At 41.1% G+C, this 22,911-nt stretch overlaps 1 protein-coding gene across 1 annotated transcript in view; it reads right to left on the reverse strand.

Annotated features, from left to right (window-relative positions):
- The window catches only part of RELN (reelin), a gene marked incomplete at both ends in the record, with an annotated part of 255,345 nt that overhangs the window by 26,495 nt on the left and 205,939 nt on the right, over positions 1 to 22,911 (reverse strand). Inside the window, 8 exons of the mRNA XM_082013997.1 lie at positions 1,136 to 1,313; positions 2,684 to 2,824; positions 5,892 to 6,060; positions 8,297 to 8,546; positions 9,821 to 10,079; positions 16,477 to 16,624; positions 17,473 to 17,693; positions 20,195 to 20,424. Of these exons, the coding sequence (XP_081870123.1) occupies positions 1,136 to 1,313; positions 2,684 to 2,824; positions 5,892 to 6,060; positions 8,297 to 8,546; positions 9,821 to 10,079; positions 16,477 to 16,624; positions 17,473 to 17,693; positions 20,195 to 20,424 (1,596 nt within the window). The remainder of the gene's footprint in view (positions 1 to 1,135; positions 1,314 to 2,683; positions 2,825 to 5,891; positions 6,061 to 8,296; positions 8,547 to 9,820; positions 10,080 to 16,476; positions 16,625 to 17,472; positions 17,694 to 20,194; positions 20,425 to 22,911) is intronic.

The raw sequence follows: 22,911 nt of genomic DNA on the forward strand, positions 1-22,911 counted from the left end.
CAACAGAACAATAAATGTTATTCCCTAAGGACATAATTTCAGTTATGTTCCATCTTAAAAATTCCTGTTGTGTATTCTTACATGTTGCTACTTGTACCTACATCTTTACAACATTCAGCATCAAGAATTGTATTCACCTTTCTTCTGAATACAAGAGTTACAAAAATCCATGCCTCCAGTGTAAAACACAAGGTTTTCCAGGCAGAATTAATGAATCACTGATTATGTGCTAATGGCTCAGTTTATGCAAACCGTCAAATGGCACAGTAAATTTAATACATGTGTTTTCCCATAATCCCTTATATATTTCACATTACTTAGCCTATTAGTGGTGCCTACCTAGTCCTACTGTAAGGAAGTAGAAATGTAATGCTGCTATTAGTTTATTTTAGAAAACTTGCATCAGTTTGAACCTAGTTATAAATTTGCATGTAAGAGATCCACAAGCATAAGTTTTATATGTTTCTAAAATACTATTTTGTCATTTTATGAGGCTATCTGAGGTTATCTGTAAGCAAACTGCAATTCAGCAGCAGTCTGGGTTATATACTTATGTATGTAGCTAAACCAGGAAATTTTATTCTGAGCTTAGTCTGAAAAAAAATCAACAATGAAATATCTGAAGGATGAGGATACATGTGGATGTATTTTCAAGGACCAAATGCAAGTTATACACATGCAAATACCTGGTTATTAATTTACCTCTGTGGTCTGATTAGAAGCCGCACCCAAACTCTGGTCTTTGGAAGTTGTAAGTGCTATGAGGAGGCTATTATGAGTGAGGGGGACTGAATGTCAACATTCTGGGACTGTGCTTTAATCTATCAGCTCCACCACCAAAGGCCCCCCCACGGCTCCCTTCAGGAGGCACACACACGATATCTCATTTTCCTGGCTGCAGCACAGCCAGGAACATGGTACCTGCTTTCCTGGAGTGTTTCTGGCTTGCCCTGGTCTGTAGGACCTGTCTGACTTCGACCTTCAGCTAGGCAAAGGATGTAAGTTTTTTTAGTATGTTACATGTTTAATATGTTATGCTGATAGTTTTTAACACCTTGCTATTTATTTAAATTTTAAAATCAGTCCCATTTATTCTGTCAAACGGAATGAGTTGGCCCCCATGCTGAACACACACCCCGCTGAAGTGAAGAGCCATCCCAGAGGCTACCGCCCCGCAGACCGTGCTCAGTTTGCCCCCGTTCACCGTCAGCCAGTTCTGGTTCGACGGCGAGCGATTGAAGTTATCTTTCAGTTGCGTCGGAAGGAGGGTCTCTGGCTCGTCGCAGTACAGCCCACCCCAGTGCTCATCACAGCTGCAGAGGAAAACAAATGCAAGATTCAGCTGGCAAAGGCTCTGCACGGAGGTTTAGTCAGTGCCATGTTATTCCACATTAAGGTGCCATCTTATTCCGCGTAGAGGCTGCCTGCATCATTTACTAGCGCACAACTGGTACATGGGGTTTTCAAACATCTGCCACTGTTTCTAGTTAATATGAAACAAAAATGACTTTGGGAAGGCTAGTATTATGTATCGTTCAAGCTGCTAATACAGAGTACACTCCAGCACAGAGTAAAATCTGTAAAATACATGGTACTTGCATAGAGAAACCTAAGAGAATGTGCCAAGCCCAAGACAATCCTGCTAATGTCAAATTTTAAGTAAGTTTCTGTAAAATGTTGGTTGATGGGTACTTTCCTGTTGTTTCTTTATATAGTCCCCCTTTTTTTATTTCTCCTCTGAAAAACCTTCTTGTAGTGTGTCAAAGATTAGATAATGTATAGAAATGTGTTCTGCTACTATGCAGATTTCACCAGGGAGATTCTGCCTTGGTACTCCAGTGCTGTCAGGATGAGGATGGCACAATAATATGTCTATTCTGCAGCAGAATATATTTCTAACAAATATAGTCACAGCACAATTATACAACCATTCTCCCATTTCTGTTGCCATTTTGTGGCTGGAAAAAAGCAATACATCCATCTGGAAGGTATTTCTTTATTGCCAGACAGACAAATCTGGGGAGATGTGGCTGTTGTTTGTTAGCTTGGCAGGGCTCTGTGTGGGTGGCTGTACAGACAGTTTGAGGATCAAGCCAGTCTGCCTCCACTGGCAAACCCTACCATGGAGCAGAGGCATCAGGCCATCAAGCCAACACCAGTCCCAAGGCAAAATCTGGCCTTGTGAAGAACTGGTGTATATCCTTCTGCTTAGAGGACATATCCCACCTCCAGCCCAGGTCCTCTGCACCCAGTGCCAGGACGAGGGCACGGGAACACAGCATCAATCCCCTTGGGAATGAAGGATGACATCTTCTGGGAAGCTTCAGGTAGGTCCCTAGAGGGGTGTGCAAACTCAGGGGGTCCCTTCTCCCTCCCTGGTGGGAGGGGAGCCAAGCTGCAGCATAGGCAACAGCAGAGGCAGTGCATTGCCACTGAGGAAAGGACTGGCAGCGTCGCCCATGGCGTGTGAACGGGCAGAGGTCTGGCAGAGGCAACCCCCACACTTATCCCTCCTCTTGTTATTTCCATTCCCAAGTGGTCCCTGTGCCCTGCTCAGTTTTAAGAGCAAAATCCACCTTCCTCTTAAAAATTTTATCAAAGTCTTTCCCACAAGGTCATTAAAATGACAGAGGAGGAGTGGAATGCTACAGCGCTGGCAGGACAGGGAACAAACTGCACTTACATGCAGTTGTCTTGTGTGCACTTCCCATGGCCGCTGCACATGTCGATGCAGCCATCCCCAATGTAGACGTTGTCGATTGCCCATGTTTGCTGCTTGTCGAAAGGAGCAGGCTGGTGCCAGCGGAAACGAGTTGCTTGAGACCTTTGGGAGAGAAAGAAAACCAGAAAGTTAATATTTCTAGCTAAGCTAATCTTTATTTTGACTGAAAGGAAATGTCAGTCTTGAGTCTAGGCTGATCTTGGAAGATTTATTTGGTATCAGCACAACCCAGGGCTGATTCCTGACAACGACAAAGTCCCTGAAAAGCCCAGAACAGGGTGCCCACATTTTGAGAGCAGGACAAAGCACGGGTACTTGGTAGCATGCTGAGAGTGCGGGAGGTGGAAAAGGGATTGCTGGTGAGAGCAAAGCAAGCGGGGTGTGGTTGGCACAGTGCGGAAGAGGGTAGGAAGAAGGTGGCACGCCCAAAGCGAAGATCCTGCGCAAGGTGCTGCTGTTCATAAATCTACAGGGGACAGGGTGAGAGTGCCCATGTGAGGCTTGCAGTGTGACCCTGGTTTTACAGTTTCGTCCCTCCCCTCCATCCAGGGCTTGGGTTATGGTGTTAAATGTTAAAAAGTGATCTGTGGCTTGATCCTGGCTCCTTTCAGTAAATCATTTTCATTTCGTTGATTAAAGGGGGTTTAGCTCTCCATTCAAACACCTTGCTTTGATGTAGCTTTATGTGGCTTAAGTGTCTCGGCTCCCAAGATAGATGATGAAAACCTAGCCGAAAGAGTCAGGGAACGCCAAATAGCTATTCAGCTCACGCAGCAGTAGACACCTATATCTGAATAGCTGCAAGTAGCTGAATCTCTGTGACTGTTCAAGAATATAATTTTAAATGCAAGCTAGTCCATGTTTTCCTCACAGCACTAGATGGCAACATTGAACTTTATGTAGTCTGTTTTCTTTTGAAACTCAAAGAGAAATCATAATTGTTGTAAACCCCAAAACAAGTAAACAGCAAAATCCTCAAAAATTATTCAGTGTAAAAATAGACCTTTTATAGTAAAGTCAATGTTATCCTATGAATTATTTCTTTATAAACATGTTATATGAGGTGAGTGAATAACAAGTTTATTCAAAGAGAAGTCTACTGCCATGCTGTCTAGCTGCTCACTGAAAAGCTTTTTTAAAAGAAACGCATAGTTTCAAAGGTAGTCCTTTAGGAATAAAGACAAGCACCTATATCTTACATTGCCTGCTCTAGGTTTGGTGCTTCACTAACAATTTATGGATCTGATGCTCCTGGGAGAAGCTTTGTATTTGCTTTGCATTTTAAAATCAGCTCTGAGTCTAAGATATAACTAAATGTTCATTACCTTCTGCAGGCACTACTTATCTGGGGTACAGGAGCACTAAAATGCTACGTAAGTATGGGTGCTGTGCACCAGGCTAAGCTGTTGACTATGTAGCCTGCATGTCCCTAAAACATACAGGCACAAACAACTGGAGACACACACCTGCTATTACACAGCTCAAAATAATAAAGCAGCATAAAAATTATATTGCATCTAGACTAAAGGGCCTACTAGCTGCATTTATTCTGAAGCTTAACTTCTCCCTTGCTTGTGAGCTAAGGTTGTAATAACCTCTCTCATGCAATTCCTATCTTAATATCTTTGGGAAATGGTATTACTTGAGCTGACAAATATGATTATTGGATTGGACAGAAGAGCAATCTTTGCCTCAGTAGGGCATCAGACTTCTTCTTTTGCCATATACAGCTCAAAAACCTTTTCAGTCTTAAAATCACAATTATTTATAAGCCTGGGTTTATCTCAAGTGGTAGGTTCCTTTCAGGTCCAAATTCAATTGGTTTGGAATATCAACCCCCATCCTGATTTATCCTATTGAGCCCCAGAAAGTCCTTTCTGAACGCAGATTTACAGACTTTATAGAATAACTGTTGACGTAATGGATTTTTCAGACAATACATAGTGAAGCAGTAAAAAAGAGTAAGCAGAGGAGATCAATTCTGGGAAAAAGTCCTAAAAAAGTACTATTACTTGATATGAAGCATTGCAGTGAAGACAGGGAAGAGTCTAGATGCCCAAAATGATTTGTAATAGAACATGGACTTTTCCACTTCTAGATTCCAAACTTGCGGCAACTGCATAGGCACTCTCAGTACAATTGTGAAAAAAAAAAGGTCTCCATTTCCAAACTTACGTGCATTAGTTGGTATCTTTCATAACAACCTTCTCAAACAGGCATAAGGCTCTGCCTGCACTGTGGCTACTTCTGTGCCCGCAGTTAGCTCAGCCCATGTCTACGTGAGGGGATTGGGCTCAGCAGCAGGAGCAAAGCTGTAGAGTGAAGTTGTGCTGAGAGCCTGACATCCATGCTACCTGCGTCTGCAGGGCTTTACTTTGGGCTAGGTCTACTCCGGCTTTAACGGGTATGACTGAGTGGGGGACAGTCACAGCTATCGCTGCAGAACAGCACATCAAGAAGGACACAAACTGGAAGGTTGAACTACCCAGTTGTGCATAGATAGATCCGTTTGACAAACCAAACGAAAGTCCAGCAGTTTTGGGGGCATCACAGGGAAATGCATGGCAACACTCTCAAATAGCGCTGTCAGTCCCAAACAGCTCCTTTCACCGCCGCCTCCCAACAAATCCCACGATTTTTCTTCCTTCAAAGACAAAAGACTGTAGGAAAAGGAAGAGGAGGTGGAAATGGGACACGTGAAAACAACGACAAGAGCATCAAAGCTGAGAGAGATGCAAGGGATACAAGGAATGGACAGAAAATCAAGAAGCCTGGAAAGTGTTACTGTTAAAGCACCAGCTCGTAGCCAAGAACAGCAAGCACAGGATGCAGGTGGGGATTCAGCCAGCCACCTAAACAACCAGAATTTAATTAGGCTAATGATAACAGGAGATTCTTTAAAAAAGTTCCTCTGCTCCTGTCCCTCCCCAGGACAAGACGGACAAGAATTTCCTATCTTTAAATAACTGAGAGAAGTAAATGCACAGAGTAGCTTTGCAAGTTTTATGCAAAGCAGGATGGCGTTTCATTTACTTATACTTACTGCTTGCTATATACATGGACCAAACAAAAATGGCAAAGTACAATTATTTTAATGGTATAACGTATCATGCCTCAATACATAGTCATGCATTTAGAATTTATTCTGCAGAAAACCAGAGGGAGATACCTAGTATATGGAGGCAGAGGCAAAGTAATCCGGGTCCACTTGTTGAAAGTGTCCGAAATGAGAATCCTCTGGAGATGGTACTTGTTGCATTCCACATTAGTGGGGAGACAGTCTCTCAAAATTGGGTGCCAGGTCAGTCCAAGGTCCACTGAATATTCCAGTTCAATAGCTGAGGGTGGAAAGATGCTTACTTACTTAATTTAGAGACTTACATCCATAGGTCTACAATAAAATGGTAACCCCAGAGAGCATTAGTCACAAGTCCACACTGACAAAATAGCCACTCAAAACTTTTCAAACCCTTGTGTCAGAAGCACAAAGCTACCCACTTCGGTGGCAGTGCTGGAGGATACGTTACATGTTGCTGAGCAGGTATATAACTTAGGAGAAGGCTGCAATACACCTCTGTGCACCTGACACCTACCTCAAGGGAGGTGCAAAGACAAGGTCATCTGTCGAGTCGCCAGGATTAAGTCAAGCTGATTTCTGTAGTTGCAGCATGAAACTAAGTGATGTGACAGCATCACAACCAGCAACCTTTTTTCGTTTTTCAGGCTGAAGGATGAGATTCAGCTGGATGTAATTGTTGTGTAAGACAGAGCAACACTCAAATTCAAGCTTCTGGCTCTGTCACAAGATGGTTTAGTTACTCTTCCACCCCACTCCAGACCAGCTCATTTTATTATCCAGCATAAACAATTTTAAATTGAGTTTGTTAGTCGGTGAACTTGTTTTCATTCAAACACAGTCTAGACACATTAAACTAATGTATTCATTTCTCAGCAAGAATCAGCAATTTCATTGTTTTGATGTTTATGGCTTATAAACATTTATTATAAAAAATAAAGGTCAGTCAAACTCACTAAATACTTCAAGTTAAACTTTTATGCAGCCATTAAAAAGTAAATAATAATAATAGGCACAGAACTCTAACTTGAAGTAAATGTTCCAGCTGCCAGGCATTCTGGTGGTGTAAAACATGGAGCGTGGTTGCAGTAGCAGGGATGGTAAATTTGTGATCTTTTTTGATTACTACAGACCCATTTCTTGTACCGTCATGCACAGAGAATGACCCTTAATCACCCAATCAGTCCTCCTTGATGTTTAAGCACAGAAGACAGTGCTATAGAAATACAAGGACAAGTGGACACATACAAGGGTAAGTGAGTTTTTAGTGTTAAATCTCCATCACCAAAATGAAATTCTTTGCTCATCATGACTGGAAGCATGGTTAGGTAGTGTCCTGCCCAATTTAATACAGAGTTAAGATAATTCTAAGTGTAGTAGACAAAGAAACAAAAAAAGAAGGAACTGTTTCTTTGACAGTATATAGCTAATCTGCCAAAACACTTTTAAACTTAGCAGAGATGATCGCTGGATGCTGCAGTGCTTTTAATACCAAAACAAAAAAAAATTTTGTTAAGCATGTGAGTAAAGTATCTCAGTCACTTTCATTGAATTTAGAATAGCAAAATCAGATAAAGCCACTTCTGGAACTTCATGTAAAACCTTTTTCCATTTTTGGCAGAATTCTAGAGGAATAGCCAGCAACCCAGTGAATTAACACATGCTGCAACATATTGTATTCTTCTCCTCACAAAAAAAATCTCTACCCCAAAACCCTATGTTAAAGAATGTAATTTAAGATGCACAAACAAACATTCCAAAGCTGGGAAGACCTATTTCTTGTGCACCTTAAAATTCATGTAATGAACCAATTTTTAATTTCCATGTGATGTGTATTCAGTGCATAGCATGTTTTTATTTAAATGTATGTATATGTGTATATATACATACACACATATAAAAGCATGTGGTGCTCTGAATATACATCATATGGAAAAAAAGGAAGCTAGGTAATTAAAAATCGCATCACTATGGGTAGATGTATGTATATACACACACATAGGTACCTATATCTATGCACACATTCGTACACACATATTTACATACATATATACATGTTTATTATTTCATATGGACGACACAGATTTTTGCAGTTGATGCTGACTTAACTTGTCAGAGGTATGCTGATATAAATGATGTCTTAGTTATAGAGGAACAAGTGAGATCTGAAAAAACCACGAAGCGAGAAACATATGCTGGAAACACCCAACTGCTTATTATTAGAACCGCAATGTCACCCCAAGCAGTGGATACCATATACTGGTAAATGGATTTGAGCTATTAGTCTTTTTCTTAAATGTATTGAGCTGCAACTTAAGTGCCCAGGGGGAATAATATACTTTAGTGTATCTTAGGCTATGCTGATATTACAGTTCCTAACAGGAACATGCAGCTTGCTTTTGTTTCTCAGTTCTCATTACGATGGATAATGGAACCAGAAAACAAGTGAACTTTCCTGTACAGGAGAGGAACGGCAGGATTTACCAAGAAGTCCTTACCATAACAGGAATCCGTGACAGAGCAGGATGCTGCAAAATCTATTTGCAAGAAAGAGTCTTCGTTGACAACGATGTCAGTGGTGACAACGTAGCGCGTGCTAGCTTTCTCAATGAACACTAGAGCATCCCCAGTGGAGCCACAGACTGGCATCTTTGTTCCACCAGGATGGAGCAGCCACTTTCTACTATCCAGTGTGGTGAAATCATCTTCTAATACTGTATTGCCAGAGATGTTTCCTCCAATAAGAATCTGAAACATTAGGAAAGGAGTTGAAATTTTAGACAAAAATGTCTAAAAGTCTTCACAAACAAACATGTGGCATAGCATTGTGGAGGAAGAGATTTACCATCTATGCATATATATTCTGCTGGTCCAAAATGGACAAATTTATATCGTAAAGAGTTTAGGTTATGAAGAAAGGGAATATATTTTTCCTAAAAAAGGATCCTAAAGAGGTTGGCTCAGCTATAAAAATGTAAAGTTCAGGCTCCTGAACTTTACTTCATCCAGTTACTCCTGGATGAAGCAAAACTGATCACAAAAATAAATGTTGGTAGGGCCGAAGTGATTACACTGTCATTTTTCCTACCAGCTTTTCAGCTCTACGATAATCTGGTGGACTACTATCAGATTTCATCTGATCACAGAACTGGGGAAATACTCTGTGTTTTTCCATTGACTGTAAGATGTCAGTATTTTGCTATTCGACAGCAAGCAAGGTAGAATTGATTTTAATTTGTTATTCTGAATTCAATTTCCAATTGTTCTGAACTAATATAACTACATGCACTAAAGATATAGGAGTGAAAGAATAAGGATTTTTTCATTTCTAAATGGAGAGATGGGAAGTAAAATTTTGTAACCACATCATTAAACGTGGCTGGGAGTTTGGTTTCTGGGTTTTTCCTAAGGACCCCAACTAACTGCTTTAAAAAACCCCATTCATAAGTATTTAAGCAAACTGAACTTGGACAGCCCAATAACACTACTTCGAGTGCAATCACTTCAGTAGGATTTTTTGAGATTTATACCAAGTCATACATAGCACTATAATAATCTTTACAGAAGCAAATCACAAATATGAAACAAAACTTTGTTTTCAAAATTAGAAGATGGACATAGATTAAAGTTTTTCTGTAATTTTTCCTGTTCCATTCTACAAGCCAGTTACATATTTGGATAGATTTAAGTGAAGGATTTTGACGTTTGAACTTAGACCTGCATGTTGCATGGTAAGGCCTTCTGCAATGTGAACCTGAGGCTCTACCTATGTATAAAAGACTTTCCTAGCTCCAAAATGGGCATCAGTACCCCGCATGGAAACAGTGCATTGAAAACGCAAGATTAGCAAACAACAGTTGTGCTCTGTTATTTTGGTAGATTATTATAACTCTGGAATATCTTTATACAAAGCATTTTTGCTTGACCCAGTGAAATGACATATGCCAATAAGAGGGGAATATTAAGACTGACATTTTAAGTCTTAAAGTTATATTAAAGAAACAACCCAGAAGATTCCTTACCTGGTCGATTACCCAGGGACTGTAGAAATGCCCGTTCTCGGATGGTTGCCACCAGCGAAGCCGAGTGGAGCTGGAACGGGCCTTCAAGGGAATTTCTAGGGCGATGTATCGTCCCACGTTGCTGGAGTTACTGAAGAGGAACTCCTGGAGAAGGCTCCACGTGAGGCCCCCGTCGAGCGAATACTGCAGAAGCACAGGCTGGCTCCTGGGGTCTGGCACACCCTTGCCACATCCCAGTCTCATGAAGAACTGCACAAATCTGGCAGAGGGAGCAATTAATGGGAAGATTTCTTTTCTGCAACATCCTAGATAACCAACTAGAGAGACTTGGAGTTTGTTGGCTAGCCCCCTGATTTCTTGCTGTAAAAGTCAGCTTTAGCAGATCTTACAATTTCCTTTTCAAAGCCTCCAGAATATAAGCAGACAGGTGGGATGGCAAAAATTCATTTTGCTTACGTGGTATTTTGCAGGCAGAAGAGGCTGAACAAAGCTGGTCATTTATGTTTTGAGCTTTTGTCTGTGTGGCAGATGGTGTTGCAAATATCAGAAACATAATCCTGGGTGAAATTTTTATCCCTGTAGCCCATGAGTACAGATTTTAGTGGCAGAAAAGCAATGGTGCCCTAAGTAGATGATAATTTGCTATGAGTTTGCTGAAATGCTTAAATCCAAAATAAGCATCCCAGTTTTCCACTGGCATAAACTATAGAAAATCTGGACAGAAGAACAAAACATTTCACTTCCAGGGATCATTTTGTCCATTTAGTCAGCCTGGGAAATTTGTCTAAATCACATCGCTTTTACATGTGCTGGCTTCCATGAAGCCGGTCCAAGCCACCCAGGGACACCAGTGCTTTCATCCTCTATTTAATTGGCTTCTCTGAAGCAGCACAATAGACTTGTATCAAACCGCGACGTTCTTCCCGTTATCTGATGCTCATAAATAGTTGTACTATGCACTTGGAGCAGAGGGAACCTCTGCTGTAATGATATTTACCTACCAGACTTGCAGGGATATTACAAGTATTAATTCATGTTTGCACAGCTTTTGCACAGCTTTAGAGTGTCCTATCTCTTCTAATGATTATTGTGTTAGTGCTGCCTGGCTCACAGTTAAATGAAACAGCCCAAAAGATGTTTTGTATCAAAAGACTTGCTCTGGTTTGATCTGCAGGTAGATCTGCTGGGAGTAGAGGCTGCAGAGGCGCTGGGCAGACAAAGCCTCAATAAAACACCAGGCCTGCAAGTCAATTAATTCTAGTCCTCTCTGCGACTCATGGTTTCTCTTGCTACTATATATAACTTCTTTTGCTATAGGTTATATCCACCTCCACGTCCTAGACATAACATATTGCTTGTGCTGTAAAGGAGCATGGGGGACGCTCACGGATCAATGTATCAACTGTAATGGATTGGATTCACTGCTGGCAAGTCTTTGTGCCTCCTCAGATTTACTCCAACATTCACCACATAATTCAAAGGAAATAAGCCCAGGTGACCTTGTCTCTGTTGCATCCTCTCTCTGTGGATTCCTATTCTTTTATCTGAATTTTTATTAATGCAGTAATAACTTACTCAAATATAAGTAACAGAACATCTAGCAGATTAAAAAGTAAAGTTATTTTAAATATCTCTCTTCTCATCTATCCTGGTTTTGGCTGGAATAGAGTTAATTTTCTTCCTAGTAGCTGGTATAGTGCTGTGCTTTGGATTTAGGATGAGAATAATGTTGCTAACACACCGACGTTTTCATTGTTGCTGAGCAGCACTTACACTAAGTCAAGGACTTTTTCAGCTTCTCATACTGCCCCACCAGCGAGAAGGCTGGGGGTGCACAAGAGGCTGGGGGTGCACAAGGCCTGGCAGATTGACTCTATCACACTCCCACATACACAGCCAGGACAGCTGACCAGGGATATTACATACCATATGATGTCATTAGTATATAAACTAGGGGAAAGCTGGCTGGGGGCCACTGCTCAGGAACTGGCTGGGCACTGGTTGACAGGTGGTGAGCAATTGCATTGTGCATCACTTATTTTGTGTATTATTATTATACCTTCCTTTTCTGTCCTATTAAACTGTCTTTATCTAAGCCCAAGAATTTTACTTTTTTCCCCGATTCTCTCTCCCGTCCCACTGCAGCTGGGGGACAGTGAGCGAATGGCTGTGTGGTGTTTAGCTGCCTGCTGGGTTAAACCACAACAGTCCTTTTGGCACCCATGGTAGGGCTTGACAGGTTAAGATAATGCCAGATCTGAAAAACACAATGTCAGATAGAAAAAATGTGTTATAAGCATTCATTATATTAGCTTAATACTTGCTGGTCACAATGTTGAGTTATTTGCTCTCAAAGTTGTGCTTGTTCTCAGAGTTGTGTTATGTAACACCTTGCTTGCAGTATATGTTCCCCATTGTGCTGTGTATCACCTCTGGGAGCTGGGTTAAGGTTACCATTTTGCTGTACTTTGTAACACTGGCTTATGTATGATAAAATGTCTGGTCATGAGACTTATTTGTACTCAGCACTGCTGTCATCTCTGTACTTCAGGAGCCATCTCTCACAAACTATTAATAAATACACTCTACTTTTTCTCCTCAGAGAGCCAATCTATGGGGGAGACAAGGAGGGGACACTTTCCCCCACTCCTTAACCCTCCCTTTCTCCTTCAACTTCCCCTTTTCCTCCAGGCTAGTTACAATAGCTGTTGAGAATTTTGAATATCCTTGGGATGTTCAAACTGGCATGTTCGTCTTTCTATGTCTCCTACTCCTGAATACATTTCAGGTCTTGTTTAAAGTTAAACAACTATTTAAGAATACCACCCAAAGATCTGCCCCGAGGCTGGGTAGTTATGAGTGGTAGGATATATGGGACAGTATGGGCAAGCACCTAGGACAGTGGGCACCTACAGTGCTTTGGAACTTCACCCCGGAATAATGCAGAATCCTGAAAAGCTAGTAAAGTATTTGGAAAAAGTGTGCTGTCACCCTGGCAATTCCAGAGAGACACAAATCACTGCAACGTTCTGGGGCCTGTCCTGTGCCTACCGAGCCTGTTTCAACACTATTCAGTACCCTTGAGGGGAAGAGAAAGTCTCTGGATCTGATAACAGAACGACAGGCACTGCGGCTTCTCCAACCCCAGCGACAGGCACTGCGGCTACTCCAGCCTCCACAATAAGCACTGTGGCTACTCCAACCCTGATGACAGGCTGGATGTTCAATGGGAGGGTCCCCTCTACACATCACACAACTGATGCTACATGGAGTAAGTGGGTCGCACTGTATAAAAACTATAAACTACCAGCAAATGAGAAACAATATGCCCTGTTCACTGATGGGTCCTGTCGTATTGTAGGAAAACATTGAAGGTGGAAAGCTGCTGTGTGGGGTCCTACATGACGAGTCACAGAAGCTGCTGAAGGACAAGGTGAATTGAGTCAGTTTGCAGAGGTGAAAGCCACCCAGCTGGCTTTAGATATTGCTGAACGAGAAAAATGGCCAGTACTCCATCTCTATACTGACTCATGGATGGTAGCAAATGCTCTGTGGGGGTAGCTACAGCAATGGAAGCAGAGCAACTGGCAGCGCAGAGGTAAACCCATCTGGGCTGCTAAATTATGGCAAGATGTTGCTGCTTGGGTAGAGAACCTGGTCGTAAAATTACATCATGTAGATGCTCACATACCTGAGTCAGGCCACTGAAGAACATCAAAACAACCATCAGGTGGATCAGGCTGCTAAGATTGAAATGGCTCAAGTGGATTTGGACTGGCAACATAAGGGTGAATTATTTATAGCTTGGTGGGCCAATGACACCTCAGGCCATCAGGGGAGAGATGTAACATATCAATGGGCTCATGATCAAGGGGTGGACTTGACCATGGACACTACTGCACAGGTTATCCATGAATGTGAAACATGCGCTGCAGTCAAGCAAGCCAAGCGGTTAAAGTCCCTCTGGTATGGAGGATGATGGCTGAAATATAAATACGGGGAGGCCTGGCAGACTGACTGTATCACACTCCCACAAACCCACCAAGGCAAGCACTGTGTGCTCACAATGGCGGAAGCAACCACCGGATGGCCGGAAGCATATCCTGTGCTCCATGCCACCACCCGGAACACTATCCTGGGCCTTGAACAGCAAGTCTTATGGCAACATGGCACCCCTGAAAGAATTGAGTCAGACAATGGAACTCATTTCCAAAACAACCTCATAGACACCTGGGCGAAAGAGCACGGCATTGAGTGGGTGTATCACATCCCCTGTCACACGCCAGCCTCTGAGAAAATCAAATGATACAGTGGACCGTTAAAGAATACACTGAGGGCAACGGTGGTGGGACATTCAAACGTTGGGACAGACATTTAGCAAAAGCCACCTGGTTAGTCAACACTAGGGGATCTGTCAGTTGAGCCGGCCCTGCCCAATCAAAACTTCTATGTCCTGTAGAAGGGGATAAAGTCCCTGTGGTGCACATAAAAAATATGCTGGGGAAGACAGTCTGGGTTATTCCTGCCTCAGGCAAGGGCAAACCTTGGGATTCAAGGGATTGCTTTTGCTCAAGGACCTGGGTCCACTTGGTGGGTGATGAAGGAGGATGGGGAAGTGCAGTGTGTTTACCTCAAGGGCGTTTGATTTTGGGTGAGAATAGCCAATGATTTGAACTGTATTATGTTAATTGCTTTTTAATATTGGTGTTTAGCTGCCTGTCGGGTTAAACCACAACATCATCCCATAGATATTTTGCAAAGGCTCTGCTTATTTTGAAATAGAAAAACAAAGTTTTCTTGTAGTCCTAGTAACACTAAAATGTGTGGATATTCTAGTAATTCAGAAGTGAAAGGATTTGATCAGGTGCGATACCTAAAATACGTCGTCCCTACTGATATTTGATGCTGTGCAGTTTCAGCTACTGGTAGCACCATGATGGCGATATACTGTCCCCTGTGTTAAATCCTTTAAGATATAGATGTGATGGGAGTGGACAGTGGGTTGCAGAGTCCACTCGCAATCCCCGGGTGCTGAGCGTGGCTTGCAGCACCGACACCACTGCTTGCCTGTGCACTTCAGGGGATCTCCTCAGAAGAAAAAGGGAGGTTTTAATGTAACTACTTAGTCTAGTCGTACCCTTTAAAAGGTCTATTAGAAATGCTGGTTCTCCTCATTCCTGGCATAAATTGAAACCTCTCCCCAGATCTGTTGCGCTTTGCAGGTGGCCGATGGAGTCAGCCTGGAAATTAAGAAAATCCCACTGCAACTATTTTAGATTGCTAAAGAGCAGGCCCCAGCAATGCTGTTGCAGTCCGCCTTGCTGTTCAGAAGAGAGCATACAGTTATTTGTTGACAACTGTTATTTTTCATAAGCATATGCAAGAAATTGAACGTACTGCTTTGTTTTCCTTTTACTAAGACAGAAGTAATTTATCTCCATAACACCTGGAGGTCAGTATATGCAAATCCAGCTACAGACTATCACGGAGAAGAGATGAATGATGGTTCTTTGAATACGAGCAATAAGGAAAACATGTCATTTAGTCTAATGGAGCAAGTTACAAGATCTCTTGTATCTTTTGTTAAACAATCTGTTAATTTCAGAATGGTCCAGGAAATCAAATTAGGGCAGAGAATTGATGTTTGTGTTTTCCCAGTTCTGAAACAAATTGCTGTGAGGAATCTTACAAATTCAGTACAGGGATCTTTAATATTACACCTCACTGAGGGTTAGCTAATTGCTGATCTAAAAAATACAACGGCTAGAAATTAGGCATCTTTATTGACCATAAGGCTCTGCAATTAAACCATTATTTAAAGCTTCAGTGCTAATGAAGACAAGTCAAAAAGAGATAAATTGTCTATTAAAGTGTTTCCCACAGGATATTAGAGAGGAGTAGGGTGTTTACAAGAGATCAGTGGAGAAAAGTCTTGGAGAAAATGCAGGCTTTCCAAAGTAATAATGTAAGGATATAAGCTAAGATACTGAATAAATTAGAAAACAATGCCTATTTGTTAGCATGCACGCAATTAGGATGTGGTTTAATTTGTACTAGTGTGAATTTTTTTAATGTGGCTTGCTTAGCATGTCTCACACATCAAATATCTCCTCTGCAAGCAGTAATGATACATCTCTAAATACACTAAAAATATTTGTTTTTCAGTTGCTGTGCTCACTATAGCTGGTGACAGCTTGCTGGGAATTTCTCAGTGAATTATTGGAAACAAATGTGCACAATAAGAAGAAAGTAAGCTTCACAATTGGAAGAGTTATGAGATGATGAATGTAAGAGTTACACTGGCAGCAGATACTCCTGTTTCAGCAGTGGTTCATAATACAACAAACTGTAAAAAAACAGAGCATGTGATGTGCAATCTATTTCTCATGTTATGCATTTAAGAAATAAAAACTCGCATAAACTACTGAAGGTGTGGTATCAGATCCTGGAGTTCTTATTCAAGGAAAAAAGTAACATTTAAATGGTTAATCCCATTAAAGTTCAAGTTAAATTTAATTTAAAATGGTAACAGTGGTTAAAATGGAATATTTGCTAGAGTAAGGACCACAGAATGTATCAGCTTGCCTTTACCACAGTAGTACCACATAGGTATTATTCTTCAGTGAAATCCTGAAAGAACTTTGAAATTGTGTTACCTGGCTTGTGACAAATCTAGGTCTCGAGTCATCAGCATACGTAAACCTTCTTCGTTAAAGAAAAGGTTGTTTCCTCCAGACATGATACCGCATTTCCTTGACGGCTTTCCACCACTCACAAGCAAGAATCTGTCAGACTCCAGCTGACCTGAATACAGAGTAAATACAGATTTATGATTTACTTCGAAGTGCTCCTACTGCAAACGTACTATTTCCAGAGGAAGAGAGCTAAATTAAACATCACATGCAGAGTCAACAAACATGCAGTTGTTTCCGATGCAATGTTTTCTAGGAAATTGCCACAAATCAAAACAAAATAAACAAAACCAGAAGTGTGAAGTTGGGGATCTTAGCCTCCAGTTATTCACAGGTTTTTCTTATTTTCTTCTTTTTTTTTTTAAAGATAACAACAAAGTACTCCGGTCTATAAAGAAACTTTGAGTGCCATCTGGTAGCATACAAGCAAGGGCTGGCAAAATTGAAAATGAACAGCAGCACCTATGAAGGGATAAGTTGGGTTCACAGGTGCTGCTTTATTCAAAAAGTGCTCTTCTTGCCATGTATCTTGTATTAAGGCCACTTAGATGTCCCTTGTAGTGAGAAAAAACACAACCTCAAAGCCCTTCATTGTATGCCTCACTTGCATGCGCTCTGTCTATGCTAAAGTCAAACTACCATCAAACCATCATTTTCTTCTAAAATTATTTTCTACGTGCAGTTTCAGGAAATTCTATTTTGGTGAAGACTTTGTATTCCAGCATTAACAACTTCACAAAGAGTCAGACACTCCAAACCAGACAACTGATAGCCATCAGACATTCACAAACCGTGCCTGAGAACGACATCTAAACTACTTGGTTAATGGCAATAGTCCCACAGCATAAATTAAATTCAGAAGCATGGAGAGGTGAGGAAGACTTTGCTGTTTCATCCCTTGAGCCCTGAGTTCCACTAAGACAGACAGGCAGAATTCAGACCAAAAAAAAGAATAGACACCTTCAAAATCATCCTTAAGGAAGTCAGCATTCTTGGTACTTATTTTGCAGGTTGGCCCAGAGTACCCGGGGTCACAGATGCACTTTGTGCCGTTGATACAGCTGCCGTGGCCGTTGCACATCTCCTCGCACTGCGGGCCAATGTACACGTTGTCAATGGCCCAAGTCACTGGCTGGGATCCAGCAGGGTAAGATCCTTGGTACCATCTGAACCTTGCCAACCTGAAAAAGGCATAAAGTGTACTTATTTTAAATAATAGTTCCATCTCTTTTGTATCCCATATATATACCATACTATGCATATATATATATAGTATTCTTTCTGTTGGAACTGGCTTGATAAATGGCTTAATTCCAGAAAATGACTGGTATATCTAATTCCTTCAGTACCTCATGCATCTTTGTGTTGGCAGTCAACCCAAGTACTGACAGAAATAAAAATAGCATTATTCATTAGTTGTAGTATCAAAACTGAATGACGGACTTGAAGACGGGATTTGAAATCTAACCACTCTTCTCTCCATTGTTCATGGGGAGGATGAATGGCCGTGGTGTGACAGATTTCCTTCTGCTTCGGCGTACGGTGTCTGGGTCAGACCAGGCCACTTCCACCCTCTCCCGGAGAGTGAAATCCTACTTCATGCTGCCACCCTGGCCCCAGGGAGACCACCTGTGGAGCTGGAGTGGTAGGATCTCACCCTCAATTATGTGGAAGGAAAACACGACCTGCCATGTCACCAGGTATTCAGCTTGCTTTCGGGCAGCTTAATCTTAAACTAGACTGATATTGCAAGTTGTTAATTTAAACTATATTCTCCTTTGGGTGCTGTCCTGTCATTTTTAATTTGCCTCTGAAGTGCTACTCGCATCGATGCTGCATATAAAAAGGAACTGACTGGGGAAGGAGGGAAAACAAATCGAGATGGGGAAACACACTTGAGAGACTAATTTTATTCCCAGTTGAGAAAATGTTTTAAAGGGGGAAGGAAACCAGAAGAATGAGAAGGGAAAAGCACTTTGCCTTGCATGTTTAATGTGTCTTGTTACAGATTTCTAAATGCAGCAGGTGAATCAATAGCACAGGTAGCTGACAAGGTTTTTTTGTCTTGATTTGCTGAAAAGGAATTTTTAGGAGGGGATTCAGGTGATAAAGGATAGCTGATCGGTGGGGACACTACTAACATTTCTAAGAAAGATACTTGAGAACCAGAGTCCTGCTAGAAGTCAAAACCATTGATTTTAGTGTGCCTTGAGGTGAAGCACATAAGTGTGAGGGTGGAGGTGTTTAAAAAAAAACCCCAACATAGTGGAAATGACTAAAAATGTCTTCATCTTCATTTAAATATAACCACTTGACACTTTGGAGGTGAAAAGGCTGGGTTTTTTTCAGAATTACACAAGGAGTCAGGTTTGGAGTTTTTTTCTTGTTATTCCAGTGGATTCAGGTGGAGAAAATCCCCCTTCAGGCCTCTGGCCCAAGAATTTCATGGCTGCTGTGTTTGGCTGGCTATCAGCAATTGGCTTCTGGCCTGGCATGTTGGGGAAGGAATAGGAGGGAAGGCAGGCAAATGCGACAGAAACACTCAGGAACAGAGGACTAAATAAAAATACCTGCAAGATTTAAATGAGTTAGGAGTCTGAATAGTCAAAATTTTCATTTGGAGGGTTGTATTGGTAGTTGGGTAAAGAGTCAAATAATTCTTTTGGGTAAAACCAGAAGGATAAATGAGCTGCTGTAAGAAATGGTTAGCTATTCCATGCTTGAAATGTTAACTGTCAAGAAACAGAAAATTCAAGTTTAAAATTTAAACATTTTCTTAAATTATTAAACATCCAGGCTTTCCAAACTTGGTTCTCATCTCTTATATAGGTCTTTTCATACTTTCAGAGGTACATTTGGGGCCACTAATTTAGTGGAAGGCCCACTGCACGCAGTAGTTTCATAAATACTCAGTCTCATATTTGCACAGACTCATAAAGTCTTGTAGCTCATTTTCATTCATATATGCTACAGTTTAATTCTTAATGATGTGATCATTTACATAAACTGAGTTGATGCTAGAAGACAGTTTTCCCTGAAAAAGTAAACAATACTGTTTTATACTTTGAAACGTTACACACGATTATGCCTGCTAGCACCTATTTTTCTGTGCTATGTATCAGTTATCATCCAACCTAGCTTGTCCTACAACCTTTAAGTTCCTGAGGGACGGCAGCAGTTAATTTCCTAGAGAACTTTGCAGCTACAAGAGACCTCAGGTATTTAGATAAGTCCATTTCCTTACACTAAAGTAGAATCAAGTTTATACTAGCTCATATTTTACTGCATTTTCTAATGAATCTCAAATTTTATAGAGGAATATCCTTGATGAATTAAATGGCTAATGCACTGCAGTAAAGAGCATTGCAGGAGCTTTAGTCAGTTTTGCATTCATTTTACTATGCAACTGACTTCCATAAAAATGTCACCAATTAGATATATGGATAAATAGGAAATCATCTGTGGTTATTCTACATTAACATGAAGCACAACATATTTTTGGGCACCACCTGAACATTAGTTGCCATTCAGGATGAAAAGCAGAGCAAAACTGATCATCTAGTCTGCTCTAGAGCTGCAGTTCTTACAGACCACTCTTGTGCTGGGAGAACACTGCGGGCGGAAAACAGAAGTGAAAGCAAACCAACAAGCAGCTGGGTGGGAATAGGAGCTGGACACTTACCCACAGAGGTGCAGTTTTCCGAAGTGAATGACCTCCCTTCTCCAGCCCTGGGTGGTGCCTGCGTAGTAAGTGCTACTGGGGTGATGCTCAGTGGAGCACAGGGAGCTGAGGTGGCTGCTGCTGCTGTAGCACAAGGGGAGCAGGAGGTGCCAGGTCGCCCCCAGATCTCGTGAGAACTCCAGCTTGACCGGGTCGGCAGAGGAGCTGTCAGTGGTGCAGCCGATATTGATCTGAGGGCCGAGACATGAAATGCAGAAGATGACACAGGGCAGGCTGTGGGACTCCTAACCCCTCTTCACCTTAGTCAGCCTCCCCCATTTGGTACGGTATTTATTTAGCCCAGGAAAATGGTGATTTGGGAACTCATTTAACAACTGGGATGATGCACTCAGGACACACCCATGAACGTGAACTCTTGCACATTGCCTTACCTGTCCATGGGCCTATTGCACTCTGGCTTATCATAAAATGGATGTAACATGAAATCCCCAACTAATTCCACTAAGAGAAAACCATAAAGTTAATGAGGAAGGACCCCAAAGGAGAGCTGCTAACATTGCTGGATCAAATGCATCAGCTCTTGCAGATCTCTGGCAGCTACTGAAGTAACCACAGCGCCAAAAAAATGTGCATTTTTAAAACCAGAAATACTAAAACAAAATGTGCAAACATAAACTTTTTGTTAAATTACTGAGCTGCACTATGGTCCTCTTTTATGTTATGCTTCTAAAAAAAAAAAGCTTATGCCACAGGACGTGTGTTGTATCACTTCAATATGTTCTTCAGTTCTCATGCTCACTACCCATTTGGTCACATATAGTGGCAAAGCCCTAGGAGACAGCATGAAAAGAATATCATAGCTGGACTGGATCGAGATTCAATGTCACGCCAAAACATAGTTTGGCAGTGTCAAACTTCTCAGGATGTTCTTACAAGATTCCTCATGTAAGAACTGTAGAAAAGGCAGAAAACTTACATAAAAAACAGTTCTACTGCTGGAAAAAATATAAAATGAGTTTTGTTCAGAATCTGAGACCTCTTAAGACATATCTGCTGCATGCACCCAGTGCAAATTAGTCTGCTTTTCTTTCACACTGATATTAAGATATCCTTTTAGTTTCAAATTGCTTATATAAAAGAAGAAGAATTAGTTCCCTTACAGGATTACTCTATCATATAAAATAAGATGTACTATATTTACCATGCAATAAATAAAAACCCCTCCTGGTTTTGGCTGGGGTAGAGTTAATTTTCTTCCTAATAGCTGGTATAGTGCTGTATGTTGGATTTAGTATGAGAATAATGTTGATGACACACTGGTGTTTTTAGTTGTTGCTAAGTAGTTGTAGTGCTTATACTAAGTCAAAGACTTTTCAGCTTCCCATGCTCTGCCAGCGGGGAGGTGCACGGGAAGCTGGGAGGGGGCATAGCCAGGACAGTTGGCCCAGACTGGCGTAAAGGATATATATATATATATATATGTATATATATACTGTATAATGTCATGCCCAGTATATAAACTGGAGTTGGCCGGGGCGTGGGAATTACTGCTTGGGGATGGGCTATCGACCACTGGGTGGTGAGCAATCGTTGCATTGTGCATCACTTGTTTTTGTATATTCCTTTATTATTATTACTGTTATTACCATTATTATTATTTCTTCTTCTTTTCCTGTCCTATAAAACTCTGTTTATCTCAACCTACGAGGTTTTTTCCTGATTGTCTCCCCCACCCACCTGGGGGTGGGGAGGCAAGCGAGCGGCTGCATGGTGCTCAGTTGCCAGCTGGGGCTACACCATGACAAAACCCATTGCCGATGAAATACAAAGCCTGTACTAAAACTATGAAGCATTTTCTTTGTAGTGGAAAATAAGTGTCTTTCTAACATGCTGCTCTGTAATGAAAATCCATCTATTTCTAAAACCCAGTAGTACTTAGAACGGTGCATGAATGTTGAATATATATACTACATTGAATTTCCTTCATCACTCTTCAGCGCACATGAGTCCCGTCAACCTACATTTGACTAGAAAGGTTGTCTACTCATCTGGAAGCTTAGAGAGATGCTTGACCAAATATGGGTTTTGACTCTTGAGACACAGAGAGAAACTGTATTGCATTATGCATAACTTCTTAATTTATACTAATGTCCTCAAAAACGTGATCTGAAAACAATGTTCTTACCACATATGGAAGTAAGCATGTAGATTTTATGAGGTTAATGCTCTGAAGACTTATGAATATCTTAAAGTGACCTCAAACATTTTTGTTCTACAGGCTGTAATATATATTTTAAAACAGAAAATGGTTTGCATTCAATAATTCATGAATTAGTTGCATGACAAACAGAAATGTGCATGAGTACACAGCTAAACCTAGTTTTCTTGGAAAATCCTCGGCATTATTTTAGTAATTGTTTATAAACTGATATCATTTGCTGTTTAATACTACAGCATACTACATCTTTGTTAAAAGCAGCCTGGTAATTTTGGCATGACCATTTACATGAAAGATTCTTTTACAATTTCTTAATGACAATATAATGACCCCTGTAAACGAATACATGCTAGGCTAAATGGTTACTCCCATCAGTAGCTGCCCTAGTCAATGCGTAATTTAGATTTTAGGATAAACCAGAAACACAGTTTAGTTAGACTATGTGTTGTCATTGGGGTACCTGTTTCAACTGACTATATGAGAAGCACAAAAAATATGC

This window comes from Phaethon aethereus (genome assembly GCF_964289735.1).
Source record: "Phaethon aethereus genome assembly, chromosome: 1".
Taxonomy (NCBI): Eukaryota; Metazoa; Chordata; class Aves; order Phaethontiformes; family Phaethontidae; genus Phaethon; species Phaethon aethereus.